Source organism: Molossus molossus, unplaced genomic scaffold (genome assembly GCF_014108415.1).
Source record: "Molossus molossus isolate mMolMol1 unplaced genomic scaffold, mMolMol1.p scaffold_m16_p_6, whole genome shotgun sequence".
In the NCBI taxonomy this organism is placed as follows: domain Eukaryota; kingdom Metazoa; phylum Chordata; class Mammalia; order Chiroptera; family Molossidae; genus Molossus; species Molossus molossus.
This window is the reverse complement of record NW_023425399.1, coordinates 54,174,949-54,198,139: the sequence shown is the minus strand read 5'-3', so window position 1 is coordinate 54,198,139 and position 23,191 is coordinate 54,174,949. Positions and strand designations below refer to the sequence as shown.

Genomic DNA, 23,191 nt, shown 5'->3' with positions numbered 1-23,191 from the left:
CACAGACATGCAGCTGAGACCCATACCCAAAAACTACAGCAAAAGCAGAGCAGGAGCTGAGCACCATGGGGCAGCAGCACTCCCCAACTGCCAGCAGCGGGACCTGGGGCTCCTCAGAGGCCTGTGCAGTCCAGCTGCTCACAAGTGCAGTGGGAAGCCTGAGCCCAAGAGAGACTGGTGCAATCCAGCTGTCCGCCTGCGGGACGTGCAGGTGCTGGGGCACCAGAGAGGCCTGTGCGACCCAGCAGGAACTATGCGATCCAGTTACCCGCGGGACCTGCGAGGTATGGGGGCACGAAAAAGCCCTGTGCGACCCAGCTGCGCACAAGACAGGCCGAGAGGATGTAAAAATGGAGGCAGAGTGAATGGAAGATATGTAGACGATCTCCAGGACCAAAGAGAAATTACAACTAAAATAAAGACAAATCCGCGGGAAAAAAGCAACAGAAAAGCAGCAGAATAGGACCATATAACCAAGGAACACTGGTAGGATCTGCAGAGGCACGAGAGGATGGCTGGCAGCCTGGGAGCCCACGGACAGCAGCAGTATTAGCTGTGAGCAGAGCCCTTGAGGAATAAAGACCAAGCCCGCTCGACAGCACAGAGAACAGGGACAGAATGCTAAAATAGCCACAGCCACTCACCTGGGGGCTACAGCAGAGGGAGGGCAGACTGGGCTGGAACTCGGCGGGGACACCCAGGATTTGGAGGGCACACAGTTTTTGCTGAGTTGCGGCCACAAAAGATGGTGGCCAGTGTGCTCCTTCCCCAAGCTGTGGGGAAAAGCAGCAGCCCTGCCCCCCTTCAAAGATTCAGCCGTTTCCAGGTGAGGAAAAGAAATGGAAATTGAGGCTCATTAATAACCAGCATCTGTCCCACCCACTGAAAATCCTCTTATGCAGAACACCAGGGATACATTCCAAGGCACTGAGTAACTGAGACTACTAGCCTCCAGGAAAAAGCTAGAGGATAACTGAACCTTTCCTGGGCTTACAAATCTATCCAAGAAAGGAAGACTTGACAGTGATGTTTAACGTGGGCCCACTCAGGCTCATCCAAACCCAGTAGAGGGAGCCACAAACAGCAGGACACCAACACCCACAGGGAAAATATGGCAGGCTCCAAAACCCACCAAGATAACCAAAATGGGGAAACAAAGAAACAAATCCCAAATGAAACAAGAGAACTCTTATCGAAGATGAGATCAATGAAATGCAACTAAGCAAATTATCAGAGGTAGAGTTCAGAGCCATGATCTTGAGGAAGCTCAACAGCATGAGTAAGGACATCAGCACCATAATTAAAGATATAGAAACATTGAAAACCAACCAAGTGGAAATGAAGAACGAAGTAGCAGAAATAAAGAACACATTGGAAGGACTAACCAGCAGAGATGAGGAAGCTGAGGACCGGATCAGTGAATTAGAAGACAGGGTAGAAAAAAACTACACCATCAGAAAACCAAAAGAAAAAAAAAATTAAAAACCAGGAAGACAGTTTAAGAGAACTGTGGCACACATGGAAATGTAATAACATTCACAGCACAGGAATCCCCAAAGAGAAAGAAAATGGGCAAGGGTTAGAGAATATATTTGAAGAAATAGTGACAGAAAAATTTCCTAACTTGGTGAAGGAAGAAGGCATTCAAGTTCAAGAAGCACAGAGTACCCCAAGTAAGAAGAACCCAAACAAAGACAAAGACACACCCTAGCCAGTTTGGCTCAGTGGTCAAAGCGTCAGCCTGCGGTCTAGAGAGACCTGGGTTTGGTTCCCGCTAAGGGCATGTACCCCGGTTGCAGTTTGTCCCCAGCCCTGGTTGGGTCGTACAGGTGGCAACCACTCAATGTGTCCCTTTCACATCGATGTTTCTCTCTCTCTCTCTCTCCCTCTCTCCCTCCCGCTCTATCTGAACAAAGAATGGAAAAATGTCCTCCGGTGAGGATTAAAAAAAAAAAAAAGACAAAGACACAATCCTAAAGGCAGTGAAAGATAACAGGATACCTACAAAGGAAATCCCAAAAGGCTCTCAGCTGACTTCTCAAAAGAAACACTACATGCCAGAAAGGAGTGGCATAAAGTAAACAAGGTCATGAAAAATAAGGATCTGAATCGAAGACTACTCTACCCAGCAAGGCTATCATTCAAAGTAGAGGGTCAAATAAAGAGCTTTACAGACAAAAAAAGGCTAAGGAAATATATTAACACAAAACCAGCACTGCAAGATATGCTAAAAGGACTGCCGTAATTAGAAGAAGAAACGGGAAGAAAAATATAACTACACTAAACAAAAATGGCAATAAATAAGTACATATCAATTATCACCTTAAATGTGAAAGGTTTGAATGCTCCGATAAGAAGACACAGAGTAGCTAACTGGATTGTTTACAAGAAAACCACCTCACAACAAAAGACTCACATAGGTTGAAAGTGAAGGGATGGAAAAAAATCTTTCAAGCAAACGAAAAGCAATAAAAAGCTGGGGTAGCAATACTCATATCTGATAAAATAGATTTCAAAATGAAGGCCATAACTAGAGACAAAGAAGGCCACTACATAATATTGAAAGGATCTATTCAACAGGAAGATATAACATTGCTAAACATATACGTATACACCAAATATAAGAACAATAACATATATTAAAAAACTTTTGGAGGACTTCAAAGGAGAAATCAACAGCAATACAATCATAGCAAGGAATTTCAATACCTCGCTGACATTACTAGATAGATCTTCTAGAAAAAAAATTAACAAGGAAACACAGACTCTAAATGAAGCACTAGATAAAATGGATTTAATAGATATCTACAGAGAATTACACACCAAAACAGCAGAATTCACATTCTTCTCGAGCGCACATGGGACATTCTCAAAGATAGACCACATGTTAGGGCACCAATTAAGTCTCTACAAGTTCAAGAGGACTGAAATTACATCAAGCATCTTCTCAGATCACAATGGCATGCACTAGAAATCAATTGCAACAAGAACATGAAAAGACATTTGAAAACGTGGAGGCTAAATTGCATGTTATTGAACAATGAATAGGTTACCATGGAGATCAAGGAAGAAATTAAAAACTTCCTGGAAACCAATGAAAATGAACACAGAACAACACAAAATCTATGGGATGCAGCGAAAGCAATTCTGAGAGGGAAGTTCATAGCACTACAGGCCTACCTCAAAAACCAAGAAAAATTTGTAATAGACTATCTAACTTCACAACTTAAAGAACTAGAAAGCAAACAAAAGAAAACCCCAAGCAAGTAGAAGGAAGGAAATAGTAAAGATCAGAGCTAAAATAAATAACATGGAAACAAACAAACAAACAAAACAATTCAAAGGATCAATGAAATAAAGAGCTGGTTCTCTGAAAAGATAAACAAGATTGATGGACCCTTAGCTAGACTCATCAAGAAACAAAGAGAGAAAACCCAAATACACAAAATCAGAAATGAAAGAGGAAAAATACTGACACCACAGAAATACAAAAAAATGAAAACAAATATTATGAACAATTATATGGCAACAAATTCAACAATCTAAGCCAAATGGACATATTTCTGGAAATATGTAGTCTCCCAACACTGAACCGGGAAGAGAGAGAAAATTTGAACAGACCAATAACAACAAAGAAAATTGAAGATGTAATCAAGATACTCCTAGTAAACAAAAGCTCAGGTCCAGATGGCTTCACGGGGGAGTTTTATTGAGCATTCAAAGAAGAAATAACACCCATATACCTCAAACTATTCCAAAAAATTCAAAAAGAAGGAAGACTTCCAAACTCGTTTCATGAGACCAGCATGATTCTAATTCCAAAACCAGAAAAAGACACTACAAAGAAAAAAAACTACAGGCCAATATTCCTGATGAACATAGATGCCAAGATCCTGAACAAAATACTAGCAAATCAAATCCAGCAATACATCAAAAAAATTATTCACCATGACGAAGTGGGATTCATCACAGGGATGCAAGGCTGGTACAATATTCACAAATCAATAAATATGATACACCACATAAACAAAATGAAAGATAAAAATCATATGATCATATCAATAGACGCTGAAAAAACATTCAACAAAATCCAGCACCCATTTCAGATAAAAACGCTCAGCAATCTGGGAATAGAGGGATCATTTCTCGACATAATAAAGGCCATATATGAAAGACCTACAGCCAACATCATACTCAATGGGCAAAAACTAAAAGCATTTCCCTTAAGAACAGGAACAAGGCAAGGATGCCCACTTTAACCCCTCTTATTTAACATAGTACTGGGAAGTCTTAGCCACAGCAATCGGACAGAAAGAAAAAATAAAAGGAATCCAAATTGAAAAGGAGGAAGTGAAACAGTCATTATTCATAGATGACATGATACTATACGTAGAAAACCCTAAAGACTCCATCAAAAATTTACTAGACTTAATAAATGAATTTGGCAACGTAGCAGGATACAAAATTAACATCAAGAAATCGATGGCATTCTTAAACACCAATGAAGAACTCACAGAAAGAGAAACTAAAAAAACAATCCCATTTATCATTGTGGCAAAAAAATTAAGATACCTAGGAATAAACTTAACCAAAGAAATAAGGGACCTATTTGCAGAAAACTACAGGACATTGAAAAAAGAAATAGAGGAAGATATAAAAAAGTGGAAGCACATACCTTGTTCATGGATTGAAGAATTAACATCATTAAAATGTCCATACTACCCAAAGCAATCTATAGATTCAATGCAATTCCCATCAAAATACCAACGACATACTTCACAGAACTAGAACAAAAACTCCAAAAGTTCATATGGAACCAAAAAAGACCTCAAATAGCCACAGCAATCTTGAAAACGAAGACCAAAGTTGGAGGAATCACATTACCAGATTTCAGTTATACTACAAAGCCATTGTAATCATAACAATCTGGTACTGGCACAAGAACAGGCATATAGACCAGTGGAACAGAATTGAGAACCCAGAAATGGACCCAAGGCAATATGCTCAATTAATGTTTAACAAAGATGGCAAGTGCATACAGTGGAGTCAAGACAGCCTCTTTAATAAATGGTGTTGGGAAAATTGGACAGCTAGACGTAAAAAAATGAAAGTAGACCATCAACTTACACCATACACAAGAATAAACTCAATATGGATAAAACACTTAAATGTGACTCATGAATTCATAAAAATCCTTGAAGAAAATGTAGGCAACAAAATTTCAGACATCATACGCAGCAGAATTTTCACTGATACATCACCTAAGGAAACAGAAACAAAGGAGAAAATGAACACACGGGACAAGATCAAACTCAAAAACTTCTACACAGCAAAAGAAACAATCAGCAAAGTGCAAAGGCTACCCATTGTATGGGAGAGCATCATTGCCAATGATATATCAGATAAGGAGTTAATTTCCAATATATATAGAGTGCTCATATAACTCAACAAAAGGATGACAAAGAACACAATTAAAAAATGGGCAGAGGAACTAAATAGACACCTCTCCAAACAGGACATACAAATGGCTAAGAGACATATGAAGAAATGCTCAACATCACTAATCATCAGAGAGATGCAAATTAAAACAACAATGAGGTATCATCTCACACCTGTCAGAATGGCCGCCATCAACAAATCATCAAACAACAAGTGTTGGCGAGGGTGTGGAGAAAAGGGGACTCTAGTACACTGCTGGTGGGAATGCAGACTGGTACAGCCACTACGGAAAACAATATGGTGTTACCTCAACAAATTAAAAATTGAACTTCCATTTGACCCAGTGATCCCACTTCTAGGAATATACCCTAAGAAGCCTGAAACACCAATCAAAAAGACTATATGTACCCCCATGATCATAGCAGTACTATGTACAATAGCTAAGATCTGGAAACAGCCCAAATGTCCATCAGTAGACAAATGGATAAAAAAGCTGTGGTATATACACACAATGCAGTACTACACAGCTGTAAGAAAGAAAGATGTCTTATCCTTTGAGATGACGTGGAGGGACCTGGAAAGTATAACAAGCCAAGCAGAGAAAAACAAATATCACATGATCTCACTTATTTGTGGAATGTAATGAACCTAACAGTCTGAAGAACGGGGTAGTCCCAGAGACGTGGAAGTGGGGTACAGACTGACAATCCCCTGAAGAGGTGGTGGGGTGGAGATAAACCACAGAACTTATATGCATGTATATATGAACAATGGACATGGACAACAGAAGTGGGGACAGGGTGGGAGGGAGAAGGAGGCGAGAATCAGTGGGGGAAAAAGGAGAAATATCTGTAACAAAAATAAATTAATTAATTAAAAATAAAATAAAATCAATAAAGATTAAAAAAAAAAAAAAGGAATGACAATGGTAATAGTTCTCCCTGCCGCACGGTTCTGGAGATCAATTGGAATCACGCTGGCTATGCATGTCCATGGGTTTAGCACAATGTCCAACAAACAGTGCCTGTTTTCTGGTGAGAGGAGGGCAGTCAGATCATCAAGATGTCAGTGAAGCCCTGGTCCACTCTATGTCCCCAGCCATGGCCATACATGAACCTCAAAGTGACAGACCTGCACCCTGGCAGTGAGAACATCTGGCACTTGGTTAGGCAGAGTAGAGACAAGAGCATAGCTTGTGCTATGCCAGTGGGTCAGCAACCTATGGTACTGAGCAGATGGCCTGGGTTCTGCAGGGCACAGTCTGGCTTTGCATCTTCGACTTGCTACTCCAAAACTCAGCCATCAAAAGAAAAAAAGGTTATGACCATAACAAATACTGAAGCACCAGAAAGGGGACTAGAAGTTCTATGTATGCTGTGACTAGGTACTGTCGAGCACACAGCTGTTATTCCAGCTGCAGATCAAGCAAGAAGGCCATTCCTGTGCGAAGAAGTAGAATTGTGTCCCTTGGGGTGAAGCCCAATCTCATACATCCCTATCACCCCCACCCCTACCTCCAAACCTAATCCAGATTCAGCTCATGTGGAATGCTGAGCATACACTGAGCTAGATGCTTTTATGTACATTTCCTTCAAGCCTCTTACTGTAAGGCAGTGGTTCTCGACCTTTCTAATGCCGTGACCCTTTAATACAGTTCCTCATGTTGTGGTGACCCCCAAGTATAAAATTATTTTCCTTGCTACTTCATAACTGTAATTTTGCTACTGTTCTGTCTTAGGCGACCCCTGTGAAAGGGTCGTTCGACCCCCAAAGGGGTCGCGACCCACAGGTTGAGAACCGCTGCTAAGGTTAGTTTTATGACCACCATTCCAGGTGCCCCACTAAGCTGTGTGACCCTGCTTCACCATCATCTCCACAGCCAAGGCAGCAGCCCCAGGCACAACCTCCCAAGCCCCCCAAAAAACTCACCACTAGTCAGGCTGTTTACAGCAGCCAGGCTCTGCTAAGACTCAAGTGCTCACCCCCTCTAGCTTCTGCGCCCTGCTGGAGTTGGTCTGCTGTGGGTTCTGATGGGACAGAGTGCCTAGCTTCACCCACTGAGCAAGAAACCTCGGACAGGGCCTGGGCCTGGGCGCAGCACGCTATTGCTAAATCATGTTTCATTGCCTCTTTCCTAGAGCCTGTGGCTTCCCAAATGGCTGTCACCAAGTCAATATTTTTCACCGTTCCTTTCCTAAAGTTTATCAGAAGGGATATAGGCTACTGAGGTTTTGTGTCATCTCAGGCAATGACTAGTTGGTCCATCCATCCCTCAGCTGGGGGTACTGAGGCTCCGAAGTATTGTGACTTGCCCAAGGCAGCAGCTAAGTGGTGAAACAGTGGTAGGAGACAGGCCCACTCTGTGGATACCTTCCTGTACAGCGTTAGGGAACACTAGGAGCAAATGAGGAGAGAAGCGAGTGAGGAGGTGGGAAGGCAGGCTTACCTGTTTCATTTCCTGTGGAGTGTACAACATGGTACGGATGATCATTACTCGGTCCAGAAGGTCAAGAGGGATACCATGAGGTGAGGTGATATCCTCAGTGCCCCTGCAAGAGCCAGAGTAATCATATCACCCTGGGCTCTTTGAGACCAGACTCTGGACATTGGAAACATGGCTGAGATGCTCACAATGACAAACAGCTAGTTCACGTCCTAAGAATCAAAGCCATGGTAAACAGACTAATACTCAGTTATTATCAAAAACATTATTTGAGCAAGTATCAACACCATAGAAAATTTGGGAAAGAGAGAGAAAAAAAACCCACCAAAAAAATCATATTTGCCAAATGTTCATATATACATTTTTATAAACTACACTAAGTATGTAGATTTTATTTTGCTTTTGTCTATGTCACTTTAGTCGTAACCCATCAGGTATTTTATACAACCCAAACTATTGGGCATTTAGGTAGTTACTATTGTTACTATTTAGGTAGTTTACATTTTAGGTAGTTACATTTAGGTAGTTACTATTGTTACTATTTTTATTAATGATGCTTCGATAAACAATTGTGTACATATAGTCATGAACATTTCCTCATAAATTCTACTAGTACCTGACACAATCCTGAATGTCTATTTGAATGGATGAATGAATGTCCTAATTTACAAAGCTACACAAGTGATCAGATCTCACTGCATTATAGCCAGCACTGGGTATTCTAATTTTTTACATATTTTGCTGCTTTGATAGTTTAGAAAATGGAAGGGTACCATCTTGTTTGAATTTGCATTTCTTTGATTCATCTGAATATTTTCCCTTATATGCACTAGTTATTTTTTTTCTTTTGGGGAAACGTCCAGTCATGTCCTTTTCCTGTTTTCCTCTTGGATTCTTAGCCAAGCCATAGGAAGAATAGGCCAGAAGAGGAGCCCTGTTAAACTCACCAGGCCCTGAGGTACCAGCTGTTTGCCTGGCAGGATGCGTGCTGGGCAGACCTGGCAGCCCACAGGGCCAGGCCTCAGACACAGCGTCTGGAAGCCTCAACCTTCGAGAGTCACAGCAGCAGCAGGTCTGCCTCAGCATCGTTTCTAGTGCCAGATTAGAGTCTATGGTCGTAACTTATCAATATAACAAAGAAAAAGAACAGCCCAGCCAGTAGGTTACTGGTTTGATTCCCAGTCAGGGCATATGCCTACATTGCGGGCTTGACCTCCAATAGGGAGCATGCAGGAGGCAGCTGATTGATGTTTCTCTCCCTTTCCCTTCCTCTCTCTTTAAAAAAAACAAAAACAAACAACAACAAAAGAAAAATTACAGGTCATTTGGATTTAACTGTTAAAATCAGAATATTTGGTTTCCAATCTAAGTAAACATTGTAGAAATAAACTTCAGTAAAAAAAAAATCTTGAAAATTCTCTGTGGTCAATTGAAGTATAAATGTATATTTACTGCTGCAACAATAAAATATTCTGATATATGCTACAACAGGATGGACCTTGAAAATATTATGTCAAGTGAAAGAAGCCAATTATAAAAGGGCAGATAGTGTATGATTCTGCTTATAGGGAAAATCTTAAAAAAAAAAAGGCAAATTTGTAAAGACAATAGAATAAAGGTTACTGGAGGAGGGAGACGGGGAAATGGGACTTACTGGTTAAGGGGTACAGAGTTTCTGTTTGGGGCGATGGGAAAGCTTTGGAGATGGTGCTGATGGTTGTAAAACACTGTGAGTATAATTACTACAACTGAACTGTACACCTGCTGTTTCCCCTCCTTCTCTATCTCTCTCCCTCCCTTCCTCCCCTCCCCCAACCTGTTTCTGCTCTCTCTAAAATCAATGGAAAAAATATCCTTGGGTGAGGATTAACAAAAATAAATGTTTTTGCCCTGTGGCCAGTGGTGTTCAATGGTTAGAGCGTCGGGTCATGCAGAAGGGTCACAGATTCGATTGAACCTAGGTTGCAGGTTCAGTCCCAGGCCCTGGTTGGGGAGTGTGTGCAGGAGGCAACCAATCAATGTATTTCTCTCTCATCGAAGTCTCCCTCTCTCCTTCCTCTGGGGGTTGAATGACCCTTTCACAGGGGTCGCGTAAGGCATAACAGTAGTAAAATTACAGTTATAAAGTAGCAACAAGAATAATTTTATGGTGGGGGTCACCACAACATGAGGAACTGTATTAAAGGGTCGCGGCATTAGGACGGTTGAGAACCACTGCACAGACACGTGTGCAAAAATTTTAACTCAAAGGCTCCTCTACTATGCAACTTTGACATTTTGGACCAAACAATTATTTTTGTAGAGGACTGTGCACTGTAGGATGTTAGCAGTATCCTTGGCCCTCTACCCACTAGAAGCCAGTAGCACCAGGTAAAAATTTCCCTGCATCGGAATCACTGCCTGATCGCTTCTTCTTCTTCTTTGTAGTTAATCCTCACCCAAGAATATTTTTCAGTTGATTTTTTTTAGAGAGTGGAAGGGAGGAATGGGGGAGAGAGAGAGAAACATCGATTGGCTGCCTCCCACATAAACCCAACTGGTGCCAGGGATTGAACATGCAACCCAGGTACATGCCCTTGACCAGGAATCAAACCCACAAACCTTCAGTCTCCAGGCCAACGCTCTAACCTCTGAGCCAAACAGGCTGGGGCCTGACTGCTTCTTTATATAACCTTATAACTGCAGGGATACAGATAATAAAGCTTAAAGTTTCTATGATGACAGGAAGCACAGTAGAGAACACTTCTCTGGGTAACATGAAAGGTAATTCCCATAAGTCCACTGAGCCCTAAGAAGAAAGCCATTTGATATTTTGATGAGGCTGCCAAGACAATTCAATGAAGTCTTTTCAACAAACAGTCCTGGGACAACTGGGTATCCACATGCAAAAAAATGAAGTTGGACAGACCCATCCCTTACACCACACAAAAAAATAAACTCTAAGTGATCAGAAACCTAAATGTCAGAGCTACAACTGACAATCTCTTGTAAGAAATCATAGGTATAAATCTTTGTGACCTTAGATTATGTAACCAATGGTTTTTCTTAGATAAGAGACCAAAAACACAAGCAATAAAATAAAAAAAAACATAAATTGGATTTCATCAAAATTTAAAACTTGGGTGTCAAAAGAAAGACACACTCAAAAAGACATTGAAAAGACAACCCACAAATGTGAGAAAAAATGTTTGCAAATAATGTATCTGGTAAGGGTGCAGTATATAGAAAACATAAAGAATTCTTACAAGTCATTGCCACTAGCAATGCTGAGATGAGGCCTCAACTTTCAAACAGGAGTCCAGAAAACCAAAAGTGCAAAAGAAGTACCAAGTATGATACAAGGTGCTGCTACATAAACTCTGGAGCTCACAGGCCTACAGAATACTCAGGATAAAAAAGAATCTCAAGCAAGTCCCCTGTCCCAGCCTTGGGCCCATCTTGGCAGGGTAAGCATTATTTGAGCATTTGCCTCCAGGTGTCAACACCTCCCCTTTTCAAAGACAGACCTAAGGGAATGGGGTTAGGGAAGGCACCAGTGCAGCTCCTAGAAGGTCTGAATAGAGAGATAATTCTGGTTTTGTTACTGGTTTCACTGTCAGAAAGACCTGGGTTTTCATTCTATCTTTATGACCAGGGGCAAGTGAAGCTGTCATTCTGTTTCCTCATCTGAAAAATGAAGCCAGGAATACTTATCTTCCAGAGCTAGTATAAGGATAGTTAACATACATAATATCAGCCAAGACCAGCCTGTCTAATCTTATCTTTGCCCACTCCAACTGAATAACCAAATCATACCACACAGTAAGACCAGACACCCCATGGGAGGCCCTCATCTTCAGTAACAGGGTGGCTGTTGCCTTTGGTGACTATGAGGGATTGAGGCTGGAGACATGAACTGCCTTTGAAGGCAAGCCACTTTAGCATGTTTCTCAAAATGAACAAGACCTCCCTCCCTCATCCTCATCCCAACTCATGATGTAATAATAGGTTTAAAGTGATCCCAGAGGAACAAATGAACCCAGATGGAAGGTGAAAAACTCTCAAGGCTGGCAGACAGCAACCCTACCTGATGACACAGTTGCCTCGGTTAGATGCAAAGATGACGATGGGGGCAATTGAAGATTCCAGGGCCCGGTGCAGGTAAGTGAAGCACTCAATGTCCAGCATGTGGACCTCATCAATAAAGAGCACACCTGGAACCAGCTCAGCAATGCCCTGATCAATGTACTTGTTCACCACCTTGTTAATCTCCCCTCGAAGTTTGTCTAGGAGACAGCAAGGGTAGACAGCAGGATCAGTACCAGGTGGGGAAAACTGTCATCTTTTCTCTTCTCCCCTCACCTGAAATGAACCCAAACCCAAGTTTGGAGCCTGGTTTTACTGTTAGCTAAGTGACCCCAGGCAAGTTATGTCCCTACTCCAGGCTTTGGTTTCATCGTCTGAAAATAGGAATAATCACACCAGAAATCAAAGAATGGGCAGTCTCCTCTAAAGATGTGCTTTAAGTCACACTCCCCACGAGGCCTTATTACACCCACCCACTGACCCAAACTTAGCTTTCTGCCTGATCCCAGAGACACTGGAGTTTGGAAGCTCTGAATGAAATGAGTTTCCATATACACATTTTCCTGTTCTGCACTGCTAAATGACCACTTCTTGGCCCTATATGACAAAGCTTAGGTTAATTAGCTTTCAATCAAGTGCCTGGACAAAGAAATGAACAGAAGTCCTCTCTCTGGAAGGAAATCCATGAGGAATGAAAGGTTCTGAGAAAAGGTCCAATCTCAGAGTTCTAAGATGGATGAGTCTCTCAAAAGTTAAGGAACCCATCTAAGGTCACAGTTCTCATTTTCCAAACCAGCTCCTGTGCTATCATCTAGAGGGAGATACTCACAAACACAGAACCTTAAGATTTGATACAGCATCTCTCACCAAAGCCATGAGGCAGGGATGGTAAAGAGAAGGTGCATGGTCAAATTCATGTTCAAATACAGAAACTGCTCTTGGTAACTCTAATAGAAAGGCCTCAGATCACTCCACTGGCTAAAATTTCAAAGAAATAGATGGTTTAATGTTTAACATTTTAAGGTGACAAAGCTATAGGTGGTGAATAGAAAGAAAAAAAGGGGGGGCGGGATTTTCCAGTTGGGACGAGAAGCAGGATAAACTAAAGGCCCACAAGGGAGCAGCAACACTCCTACCAAGCTCTGGGAAGTACCCAGGAGGCTGAACAGGGTGGAATTGGGACCCCTGGCAGGGGAGGGGAGGCTGGTACCCAAGCAGCAGAGCTTGCTGTGTTCAGTTGTGCTCTGGCAGGAGCTATCCTGTAGAGCTGGGGTGACACAATCCACTATTCTGGGACCTCGGAGGGAATAGAGATTGTGGCAGCTTCCAATGCAGTCAAGAGGGTATGCTAGAAAGCAGGGCCAGAGAGTATTCAGTATGCTTTTGGCTGTCTAAACCAGATACAGACTATTAGCATGGAATCTGGCTCTGAAGACAACGAAGGAAAAACCTGTCCTGAGGTACTTCCTCAGTTTTGGGGTAGAATCACAGAGCCTCACATAGAATGGATATCAGAATTTAGGGCCCTCTAGCTCTGCTTCTGGCTCACAGTCCTTGCTGTTTCTGTTACCTGTGATTTCTGTCTTCTTTGGCTTCATTAACTGGCCCATCATAGACAGGATGTCTTGTCCACCCTGTGTAAGAAAAGACTTAACAGTCAGTCCTGCTTTCTAAGGCAGCTGCAAAAGCGTCACCTACCCCACCGCCTATCCCTGGTTCCCAACATTAACTCAACGGGGTCCTGAGGTGTACAGACCCTGAACAGCTCCACTGGGAAGCTTAACCAGCTTCTATAACAAGAATTCTTATTTTTCTCCAATTTTTATTAATTTATTTTTGTTACAGATGTTTCTCCTTCCCCCCCGTAGACCCCCCCTCCTCTCCATCCCACTCCCCCACAACCCCCCTAGATTGTTGTCTATGTCCACTGGTTATGCATACACGCATATAAGTTCTTTGGTTCATCTCATCCATCCCCCCGCCCCACTCCTCTGAAGTCTGTCAGTCTGAACCATACTCCTTTCTATGTCTCTGGGTCTATTTCGTCCATCAGCCCACCCTGTTCACTATATTCCACAAATAAGTGAGATCATGTGGTATTTGTCTTAAGAGGTTCTCCCTAACCTGTAAGACTCCAATTAAATTCTTTCATGGGAAGTACAAGCTCTGTGAGGCCTGCCCCAACCTCCATCTCCAGTCATGTCATATCTTTTTCCAATCCCACATGCCTAGATTGGCCACACAGGACTACTAACCGTTCTCTGAACACCCAAGCTCTTTTATGACTCAATGCTTTTGCGTATTCCAGTCTATCTGGTCAGAACTGCAGTCTTTCCTGGGAAGCTCCCAGTTATCCATTAAAGTTCAGGTCAAAGATCTTCTGTGGGGTATCTGACCCTCCTGATGCTTCAGCTCCCTTGGGAACAAATGGACTGTCAAAGCAGATATATGTTTCTGTGTTTCCTCTTACTAGACTCGGCTACACGGTCACATTAAACTAGTCCTAACCTGGAGCTGCTCAGAGTCCGTGAGCCTGTCCCTGCTAATAGCTGACTCCTAATAGGCTTACCCCCTGCCTGAACCCTCCCCACCAGCTCCTATGGGTGCAGCCAGCAAGAAGAAACTGCTGTTTTGTCCTTTATAGCATAATCAGTGATCACCTGTTGGTTACCAGATCCTGGTACACAGAGGTGGCTCACTAAATGTTCAAGAGTAAAAGGTAGGCCCGACCAGTGTGGCTCATTGGACTGAGCGTTGTCCCAATGGTCTAAGAGGTCCTGGTTCAATTCCCAGTCAGGGCACATGCCCCAGTAGCAGGCTCGATCCCCAGTAGGGAGCGTGCAGGAGGCAGCCAGTAGATGTTTCTCTCTCACATCAACATTTCTCTCTCTCTCCCTTTCTCTCTTTAAAAAAAATCAAAACATTAAAAAAAATGAAAAAGTAAAAGGTAGCAAATGTTTCCTGAGGACTTACACCTGATCCTCAAAACAGCCCTATATGCAGGAACTATTATATCCTTTTCACAGAGGAAAAAACTCAGAATCAGAGAGCCCTAAACCACAGAAAACCTGGAGACCCAAGGTGACTAATTAGCCAAGCTCATTAGTGTCACAGCAACACAATCCCTGACTTCCAATTCTCAGCCCAGCAACCTCTTCAAGGCAAAGGCTCCCAGGAGTTGGTTTGGGGACAGCCATTCCACAAGCAGAGGGGACCTGTTGGTCCAAGATGATTCTTCAGTAATCTCTTGGCCAAGGCGCCAAGGGACAAATACCCAAGGATCCAATTTCAAATTCAAAAGGCTATTCCCTACTAGTGAAGAGGTGGCCTCTCTTGGGATGAGAAAAAAGCAAACTGAAGACTACCAGCAAGGAAGAGTTGGGTTTTTTAAATGGCATTTCCCAGAGTGTCATAAAGTCATACTGTATTTTCCCATAAGGCAGCTATCTTCTACTCAGCATGAGCAACTTATACAGGTCCCACTCAAAGCTACAAAACTGGGGACTTTGCTAAGCAGGGAGAAAGACACAGCTTTGTCAGGCTTCCTGAACTTCTGCATACGGCTTCAAGAATACTTCTTCCCTCCCATCATTAATACCCAGAGAATCCCAGATGTGAGCCCACTGCTGCAGAGAAGCCACAGAAGCTGTGTAGCTCAGGGCCAGAGGCCTGGCTGGGATAAGGAACAATACATGTCAAATCATCTGTGACTAGAGCATTTGAAATGGAAGAAAGGAGTCATTAGTAGCTCATGTCACTGTTCATTGCTAAACATTACAGACAGAAAAAGACTTGTTGCCCTAAGAAAGAGCAGCAAGACTGACAATTCGCTCCCAGAGCTTCCATGCACATGCAAAAGGGCTCATATGCCAGGTCATGCTCAGGTAAAGGTAGTGTACCTGGGGCCGGGCATTGGCCACGTCCAAGTCATGCAAGGTCACATCCTGGATGATTTCTTTCTTCTTGTGCACATCCCCCTTTGGCAAGGGGACATACTCTTCAGCTTCAAGGTCAAATTCTGTGGCATACGTATCACACCTGCCCTGTCTCTGCAAAAGGAGAGAAACCTGAGTGCCTGCCAAGTCCCCAAATGGCACATTGCTAAGTGAGATAAAGTCTCACTTCCCAAATGTGGGCCTGACAGCACACTCAACCAACTCCAAATATTACCCACTCCCCTGCTGCCAAGAAAAGGAAGCTATCTGCTCATCACTGGGCTCCAAAAACCCAGTTGAAAAACACCCGATACTTTCTCCAAGAATATTTTTCCTCCTCTTTCAACTGTATGCAATTCCCGATAAAGAACAAACCCAATAGATTAACTGGAACCGGAGGAAGCTGTTTAGACTCCTTTGTAGGTTGGTGATTTATTGTATGATATGAAGTATTATACTCATCCATTAAACAGTGAGGAATACTGTACAGGACACTGAAAATCAGATATAAAAGGAATGCCAACTAATGCGGCATTCCTTTCCACACACATATATCTTGAGAATAAAATACCAAAGAGATAAAAATAAAAATAAGATTAAATATCCTGCACATTTCAATTTAAAAATGACTACAGTTGTTTTGCTTTCTCACCCTGTACTCCCCTTCTAAACAGGCTTTAGTATTTTTCTAACAGACTTTTTAGAACAAAAATAAAGGGAAAGCAAACTTTATTCAACATAAGGCAGCAACTGCTGACCTTCCATCAGCATCGCACCAGACATTCCGTAACTGCCACCAAAGAAAGCAACTTCCTGGTCATCTAGGTCTCACTATAGCAAACAAATCAGGCATTACCTTCACAGCTCCACTGTTGGCTTCAATATAAATCACATCTCCAGTCTCCACTCGCTCTTTCTGCAAACTTTCAAAAATGCTGGGGTCCAGCTTAAAATTTTTAAAAAATAGGTGAATCAGAGAATGGTAATACATATTATATTTATTTCTGACATACTGTAAAGTATCTTTCTGGACTGACTTCCGGTCAAGTTGGCAAACTAGGTAAATGCAGTATCATATCCTCCCACAACCACATCAAAGTTACAACTAAACTACAGAACAACCATCATTCAAAACTGCCTGAAATCCAGCTGAATGGAAGTCCTACAACTACGGAATTAAAGAAGCAGCCACATTGGGACTGGTAGGAGGGGCAGAGGCGGACAGGCTGGTATCACACTCCCGTGTGGCGGATAAAATTCAGGAGGACACCTCGTCTGGGAAGGTCCTGTCTGAGGACTGAGGTGTCCCCATCCCACACCAGGCGCCCCGCTCAGGGTTCCAGTGCCAGGAAGAAGTCCTCATAACTTCTGGCTGTAAAAACCAGCAGGAACTGAGGCTCAGGAAGGCGGAGGCAGCTGAAGCCCCAGGCAGCTCCTCTTAAAGGGTCTGTGCACAGACTTATCGGACTTGCTCCCTCTAAGCTTAGAGGGGAGGCAGCTCAAGGGGCGCCAGAGACATACATGAAAGAACTGAGCTGTTTGGCATTGGAGCAAGGGCTGGAGAGGGGTCTATCTCCAGGACAAATGTTCTGTCAAAGGCCTTTGTTCCTTTGGTGAGCCCTTCCCTGGGGCGGCATACAAAAGCCATATCTGGGACTCCAGCAACCTGGCTCACCCTGGTGATTCCCTGAGGCCCCGCCCCACAAACTTTCAGGCCCACCCAACCTGTTGCTAGTTGGTTAACTGTAGGATTGGCCTGTCTTGGATCCTGCTTCAGGTTTTCCTAAATTCTTTCAAACAAGCAGCATCTGGTCTCAGATAGCCCCATACCTCTACTTAAGTAATACACAGAAACAAACACAGAGAGGCAGCCAAAATGAGGAGACAAAGAAACAGGTCCCAAATGAAAGAACAGAACAAATTCCAGGAAAAGAACTAAGCGAAATGAAGATAAGCAACCTAACTGATGCTGAGTTCAAAATACTGCTTATGAAGATGCTCAATGAACTCAGTGAGAACCTCAGTGAACTTCGTGAGGGCCTCAAGAGCATTAAAAAGGACCATACAGAAATTAAGGAGGTACAGTCAGAAATGAAGGAGGCAGTAACTGAAATAAAGAATAATTTACACAGATTCAAGAGTAGAGTAGGTAAAGCCAAAAAGCAAACCACCGATTTGGAATATAAGGAAGCAAAAAATACCCAATCAGAACAGCAAAAAGAAAAAAAAAAATGAGGATAGGCCCTGGCCGGTTTGGCTCAGCGGTTAGAGCGTCGGCCTGCGGTCCGGAGAGACCCGGGTTCGGTTCCCGCTAGGGGCACGTACTTCGGTTGCAGTTTGTCCCCGGCCCTGGTTGGTCGTGCAGTGGCAGCCACTCGATGTGTCCCTTTCACATCGATGTCTCTCTCTCTATCTCTTCCTCTCTCTCCCCTCCACTCTATCTGTACAAAAAAATGGAAAAATGTCCTCGGGTGAGGGAAAAAAAAAAAAAAAGAGGATAGTATAAGGAGCCTCTGGGATCACTTCAAGCATGACAACATTCGCATCTTGGGGGTGCCAGAAGGAGAAGAGAGAGAACAAGAAATTGAAAACCCATTTGAAACAATAATGGCAGAAAACTTCTCTAACTTGGTGAAGGAAACAGACATACAAGTCCAGGAAGCACAGAGAGTCCCAAACAAGATGAACCCCAACAGGCCCACACCAAGACACATCATCATCAAAATGCAAAAGGTTCAAGACAGAGAAAATCTTAAAAGCAGCGAGACAAAAGCAGTTAGTTACCTACAAGGGAGTTCCCATAAGACTGTCAGCTGATTTCTCAAAAGAAACTTTGCAAACCAGAAGGGAGTGGCAAGAAATATTCGGAGTAATGAAAAGCAAGAACCTACAACCAAGATTACTCTATCCTGCAAAGCTGTCATTTAGAATAGATGGCCATATAAAGAGTTTCCCACACAAGGAAAAGCTAAAGGAGTTCATCACCACCAAACCATTATTGTATGAAATGTTGAAAGGTCTTCCTGAAGTATGAACAAACAAAATGGCAATGAATACATATCTATAAACAATGGAATCTACAAACAAAATGAACAAGCAGAACAGAAACATTCTCATAGATACAGAAAACATTTTGTTGTTTGCCAGATGGGAGGGGGGTTGGGGGAATGGGTGAAAAAGGTGAAGGGATTAAGAAGTACAAATTGGTTGCTAGACTGACAAACCTCAAAGGAAAGTGGGGTTGAGGGTGAAAGAAATAAACCAAAGAACTTATATGCATATATACATAACCAATGGACACAGACAACAGTGTGGGGAAAGGCAGGAGGGGGGCAGGAGGGGGTCAATGGGGGAAAAATGAGGAACATCTATAATACATTCAACAATAAAGATAAGTTTAAAGAATGAATGAATGAATGAATGAATGAATAAATAAAAACCAAACCAGGATCTTTCCCAAGTCTTTTTATTCAAATCCCAGTGTTTGCTCCATGTTTGCCTGCCTGTTTATATCTCCAAGGAAAGTAGCATATTTTGGGAACTGCTGATTTTCTCCAGAGTATCCGGATTCAGGCTACCCTTGATGGTCAATATTCTAGGACAGCATCTTTTATAAGGAGTTAATATTTAAAACAAAGTCTCTCTCAGTTAAACTTCATTTAATATGAAAAAAAAACTTGGGCTTTGTCTCAAACAAAATTAAAGAGTAAAAACCCAGGATTCAGTAAAAGAAGCCAGACACACAAGAACGCATATTGTATGATTCCATTTTTATGATGTTCATAAAAGGTAAATAGTATATAGAAATGGAAAGTAGGCTATGGATGAGAATGGAAAGCTACTGTAACTGAGCATGAGGTTTCTTTGGGGTGATAAAAATGTTCTACAATGGTCAGTTGTAATGGTTGTATACAACTCTGTAAATAGATCTAAATTCCTTGAGTTGTACACTTAAAAAGAGTATGTTTATTTTAAATTATATCTCAATTAAGCTGTTGCAAACAGCAATGGCTTCCAGGAACACTTTCATGGACAGGAGAGACAGTAGTTGGAAAGCCTCTGACACAGGGCATGAGGTGAGGGAGGAACTTGATACTGATTGCAAGTATGGTATACTCCTGCACACTTAAATATCCACAAGTATTAAAGCTCCATCTATCCAAATATCTTGTATATATGCTCAAAGTGGCTAGAAGTACTCATTTTAAAAGAAAAAATTCACCTCTCTCTTGTTATTTTCTTAAAGAAACTGTGCAAAGCAACCTTATGGATAGCTGAAATCTAAATTTCATGCCTTATTTTATCTATCATACACTGAAGAACACATACCTTTTTTTTGCTTCAAGCATTTTTATACTGGTTAATTTCCCAAATGAATTGACTGAAGATGCAATTACTGGAAAGGTGGCAGATCCTACTAAGAAATCTAATACAGAATGGAAGATGAAGGGCAGGTTTAAAAAAGATTATTTGCAGAGGCATGCTAGGAAAAAGAAAAATGACCTTTTGAAGAAGAGACTTTTTTTGTTTTATGATTTCCATAAAGCAGTGGTCAAGAAACCACCTCATAGAATTAAAGAACCATAAAATCACACAGGAGAACAAAGATAGAGAAATTATACTTCAAATTGTAATCAATCTACTGCAATTTATACATGGGAAAATGAAGGTCCAGAGCTCAACTGATTTCAAAAGGTCATACAGCAGGTTGGAGGGCACTCTACCACTTAACTAGTTGTATAACCCTAAATAACTGCTTAACCTCTTTATGAGCTTCAGTTCCTTTATCTGTGGGAAATTACACACACACATACATAAACACAAAGTTATAAATGATAAGAAATATTTGTTGGAGCTCTTAGCCCAGGGCCTGGTACATACAGTAAATGAGAGCTATGATGATAATGTTTTATTATTAATAATAAAGCAAAGCTAGCAGTGGTTAGAGCATCGGCCTGCACACTCAAGGGTCACAGGTTCGATTCCTGGTCAAGGGCAAATACCTGGTTGCAGGTCCAATCCACACCCTGGTTGGGGTGTGTGCAGGAGGCAACCAATTGATGTGTTTCTCTCACACTGGCATTTCTCTCCCTCTCCCTCTCCCTCTCACACACACACACTGGTGTTTCTCTCTCTCCCCCCCCCCCCACTCCCTCCCTTCCACTCTCTCTAAAATCAATGCAAAAAATATCCTTGGGTGAGGATTAACAACAATAATAATGATGATGACGCAAAGCCTACAATCTAGATTGCCCTGTTTTTCTAATTGAAAACTCTGATAATAACATCAGAAGTTACTCCTTCTTAAGTAACTAGGTGCCACATCCAAAGCTACAATTTTTATTCTTGAAAAAATTCTGTGAGATAGGCAGTTTTTATTTCCATCTAACAGCTAAAGATAAAGTTACTTTCCAAAGGCTACACTGCTATCAGCAGGAGAGCCAGTATTCCCTTATGGACTCTAACTCCAAAATCCATGCTCTTCCCACCAGGCACCTCTGTTGCCAGCATCCTCAAGGTTTACAGTACAGGAGTCCGAGGAGGGTCTTCTAGGGCCTCCCACAGTGCCAGCACTATGGCTTCCTACGAAGCCCTGGCCGAAGCAGAACTAACCACTGAAGTCACTCCAGGTTTCTAGATCCTGACCCATACAAGGAGCTGCAGTCAGGATTCTGTATTTGGTCCCTTGTAAGTCAATCTGTCATTTATTCTACAACTCTTACCAGATTATTTAATGCCATTGCCTTTTGTAAACATGAGCACTATAACTGAAAAATTAATGCCCAGATTCAGAGAAAGGCCAAGGGCTCTCACTAATGGTCATAACATGGGATGCAGGATGGCAGAAAGTATATTCGACTAACCACATAGCTCATGTTTTAACATACATAGTTTCCTTGGAGTAAATAAGAAAGGCTATATTTATTAAGTTCTCCTGTGTACTGGCCCTACACTTATTACTGCTGTATACACATAACATCCTCAAAATGGCCTCTGACAATCATCACTGACCCACAGTGCACAAATAAGGAAAATGGGACACAGGTTATACCACTTGCCCAGGACCACACAGTGCTGAGGCAAGAGAAAAGAATCCACAATAACGTACTCACTTTCAATTGTTTGGTTCCTTTGGCCGTTTTGAGTCCTATAATTACATGGCTAATGGTTTTACCATAACCCCCCATCGGGTTCTCTGTCTCACATGGAGTTAGCTCTGTGACTTCGCCTTCATAAACCTCCTTGGTTTCCTTTATCCGTAGCCCTGGAAGAGACGGCAGATGAACCCTAGTCAGAAACATAATTTTCTTACTCCTTAACAGCCTTTTTTGACACAAAACTTTCATGTCACAGGAATTAAGTCAACCTTACTGACATACATTCAAGGGTGTCATCCTGGGTAGAAAAATACTACAAACACAAATATAACAGAATGCAGAAAAATAATTTTATTTCAGCATTTCAAAGGGACTTTCTAGGTTCAAATCTAGACCTAGACAGACAAGCTGTAATTCTCAAAATTGTTTCAGACACATGCTACATGTCCAAGAGCATGAAACTTAGCTTTAGCCTCTAATCCAGTCTCTGAAACCAAACCATCCTACTCTACAAGAGCAGTAATTACAAATGCCTCACTACACCCTTTCTGACACTGTAAGACCTGAACAGGTAACTATGTTAATCAGAGCTCCATGTTAAGAACAGATGATACCTGACCATGCCAAGTGTTCTGGGCCTCTCTAGCTGACCCTCACTGCATACCCCAAGAAGCAACACCCCCAAAGTAAAGCATTTCCAGTTTTTAGATTAGAATATTATAAACAAGGGGAAATGTTTCTCCTCATTCTAAACATTGCCCATTTTAGCTGTTCAATAAATATTGGTTGTCAACGAACTAAGAGTTGTTGCCAAATTAATTTTTAGAACACGATCTCAGTGTTTTTTCATACTATGTTTTTGCTTCCTGACACACCCTTCATCCTCACCCTCCCCATCACTCCACACTCACCTGTGCCTCCCACTCGGCACCCACACACAGGACCACAGGGGCTTATAGACCTGACTGACCCTCTGTTAAAATGTCAACACTTGAGCTTGAGGACCTAGCACATTACAGGCACAGAGAAATGGATGAAGAAAGGAAATCACTTAAGGTTGAGGGAGTGTCATCAGGCAGATCATCTAATACCCAAGAAGTCTGCCTGCAGATACTTCAGCACACTCTATGTAAAGCCCAAGATCTCTAAGGAGGTTGCCATGTGATGCAATAGCCCATATCACCATACTATACCCCAACCTTAGCACCAAA

General features: G+C 42.2%; 1 protein-coding gene across 11 annotated transcripts in view; it reads right to left on the bottom strand.

The window, feature by feature from the left end:
* The window catches only part of RUVBL1 (RuvB like AAA ATPase 1), a 94,535-nt gene that overhangs the window by 36,512 nt on the left and 34,832 nt on the right, over positions 1-23,191 (bottom strand). For 7 of the 11 annotated variants that reach the window (XM_036244057.1, XM_036244054.1, XM_036244056.1 and 4 more), the window contains exons 4-9: positions 21,996-22,147; positions 16,739-16,828; positions 15,847-15,996; positions 13,518-13,581; positions 11,949-12,147; positions 7,886-7,988 (exon numbers count right to left, since the gene is read on the bottom strand). In XM_036244057.1, the coding sequence (XP_036099950.1) occupies positions 7,886-7,988; positions 11,949-12,147; positions 13,518-13,581; positions 15,847-15,996; positions 16,739-16,828; positions 21,996-22,147 (758 nt within the window). Of the gene's footprint in view, positions 1-2,924; positions 2,968-5,209; positions 5,262-5,676; positions 5,723-7,367; positions 7,467-7,885; positions 7,989-11,948; positions 12,148-13,517; positions 13,582-15,846; positions 15,997-16,738; positions 16,829-21,995; positions 22,148-23,191 lie in introns of those variants that run through there. The other 4 variants (XM_036244062.1, XM_036244061.1, XM_036244060.1 and 1 more) reach the window with 4 other exon arrangements.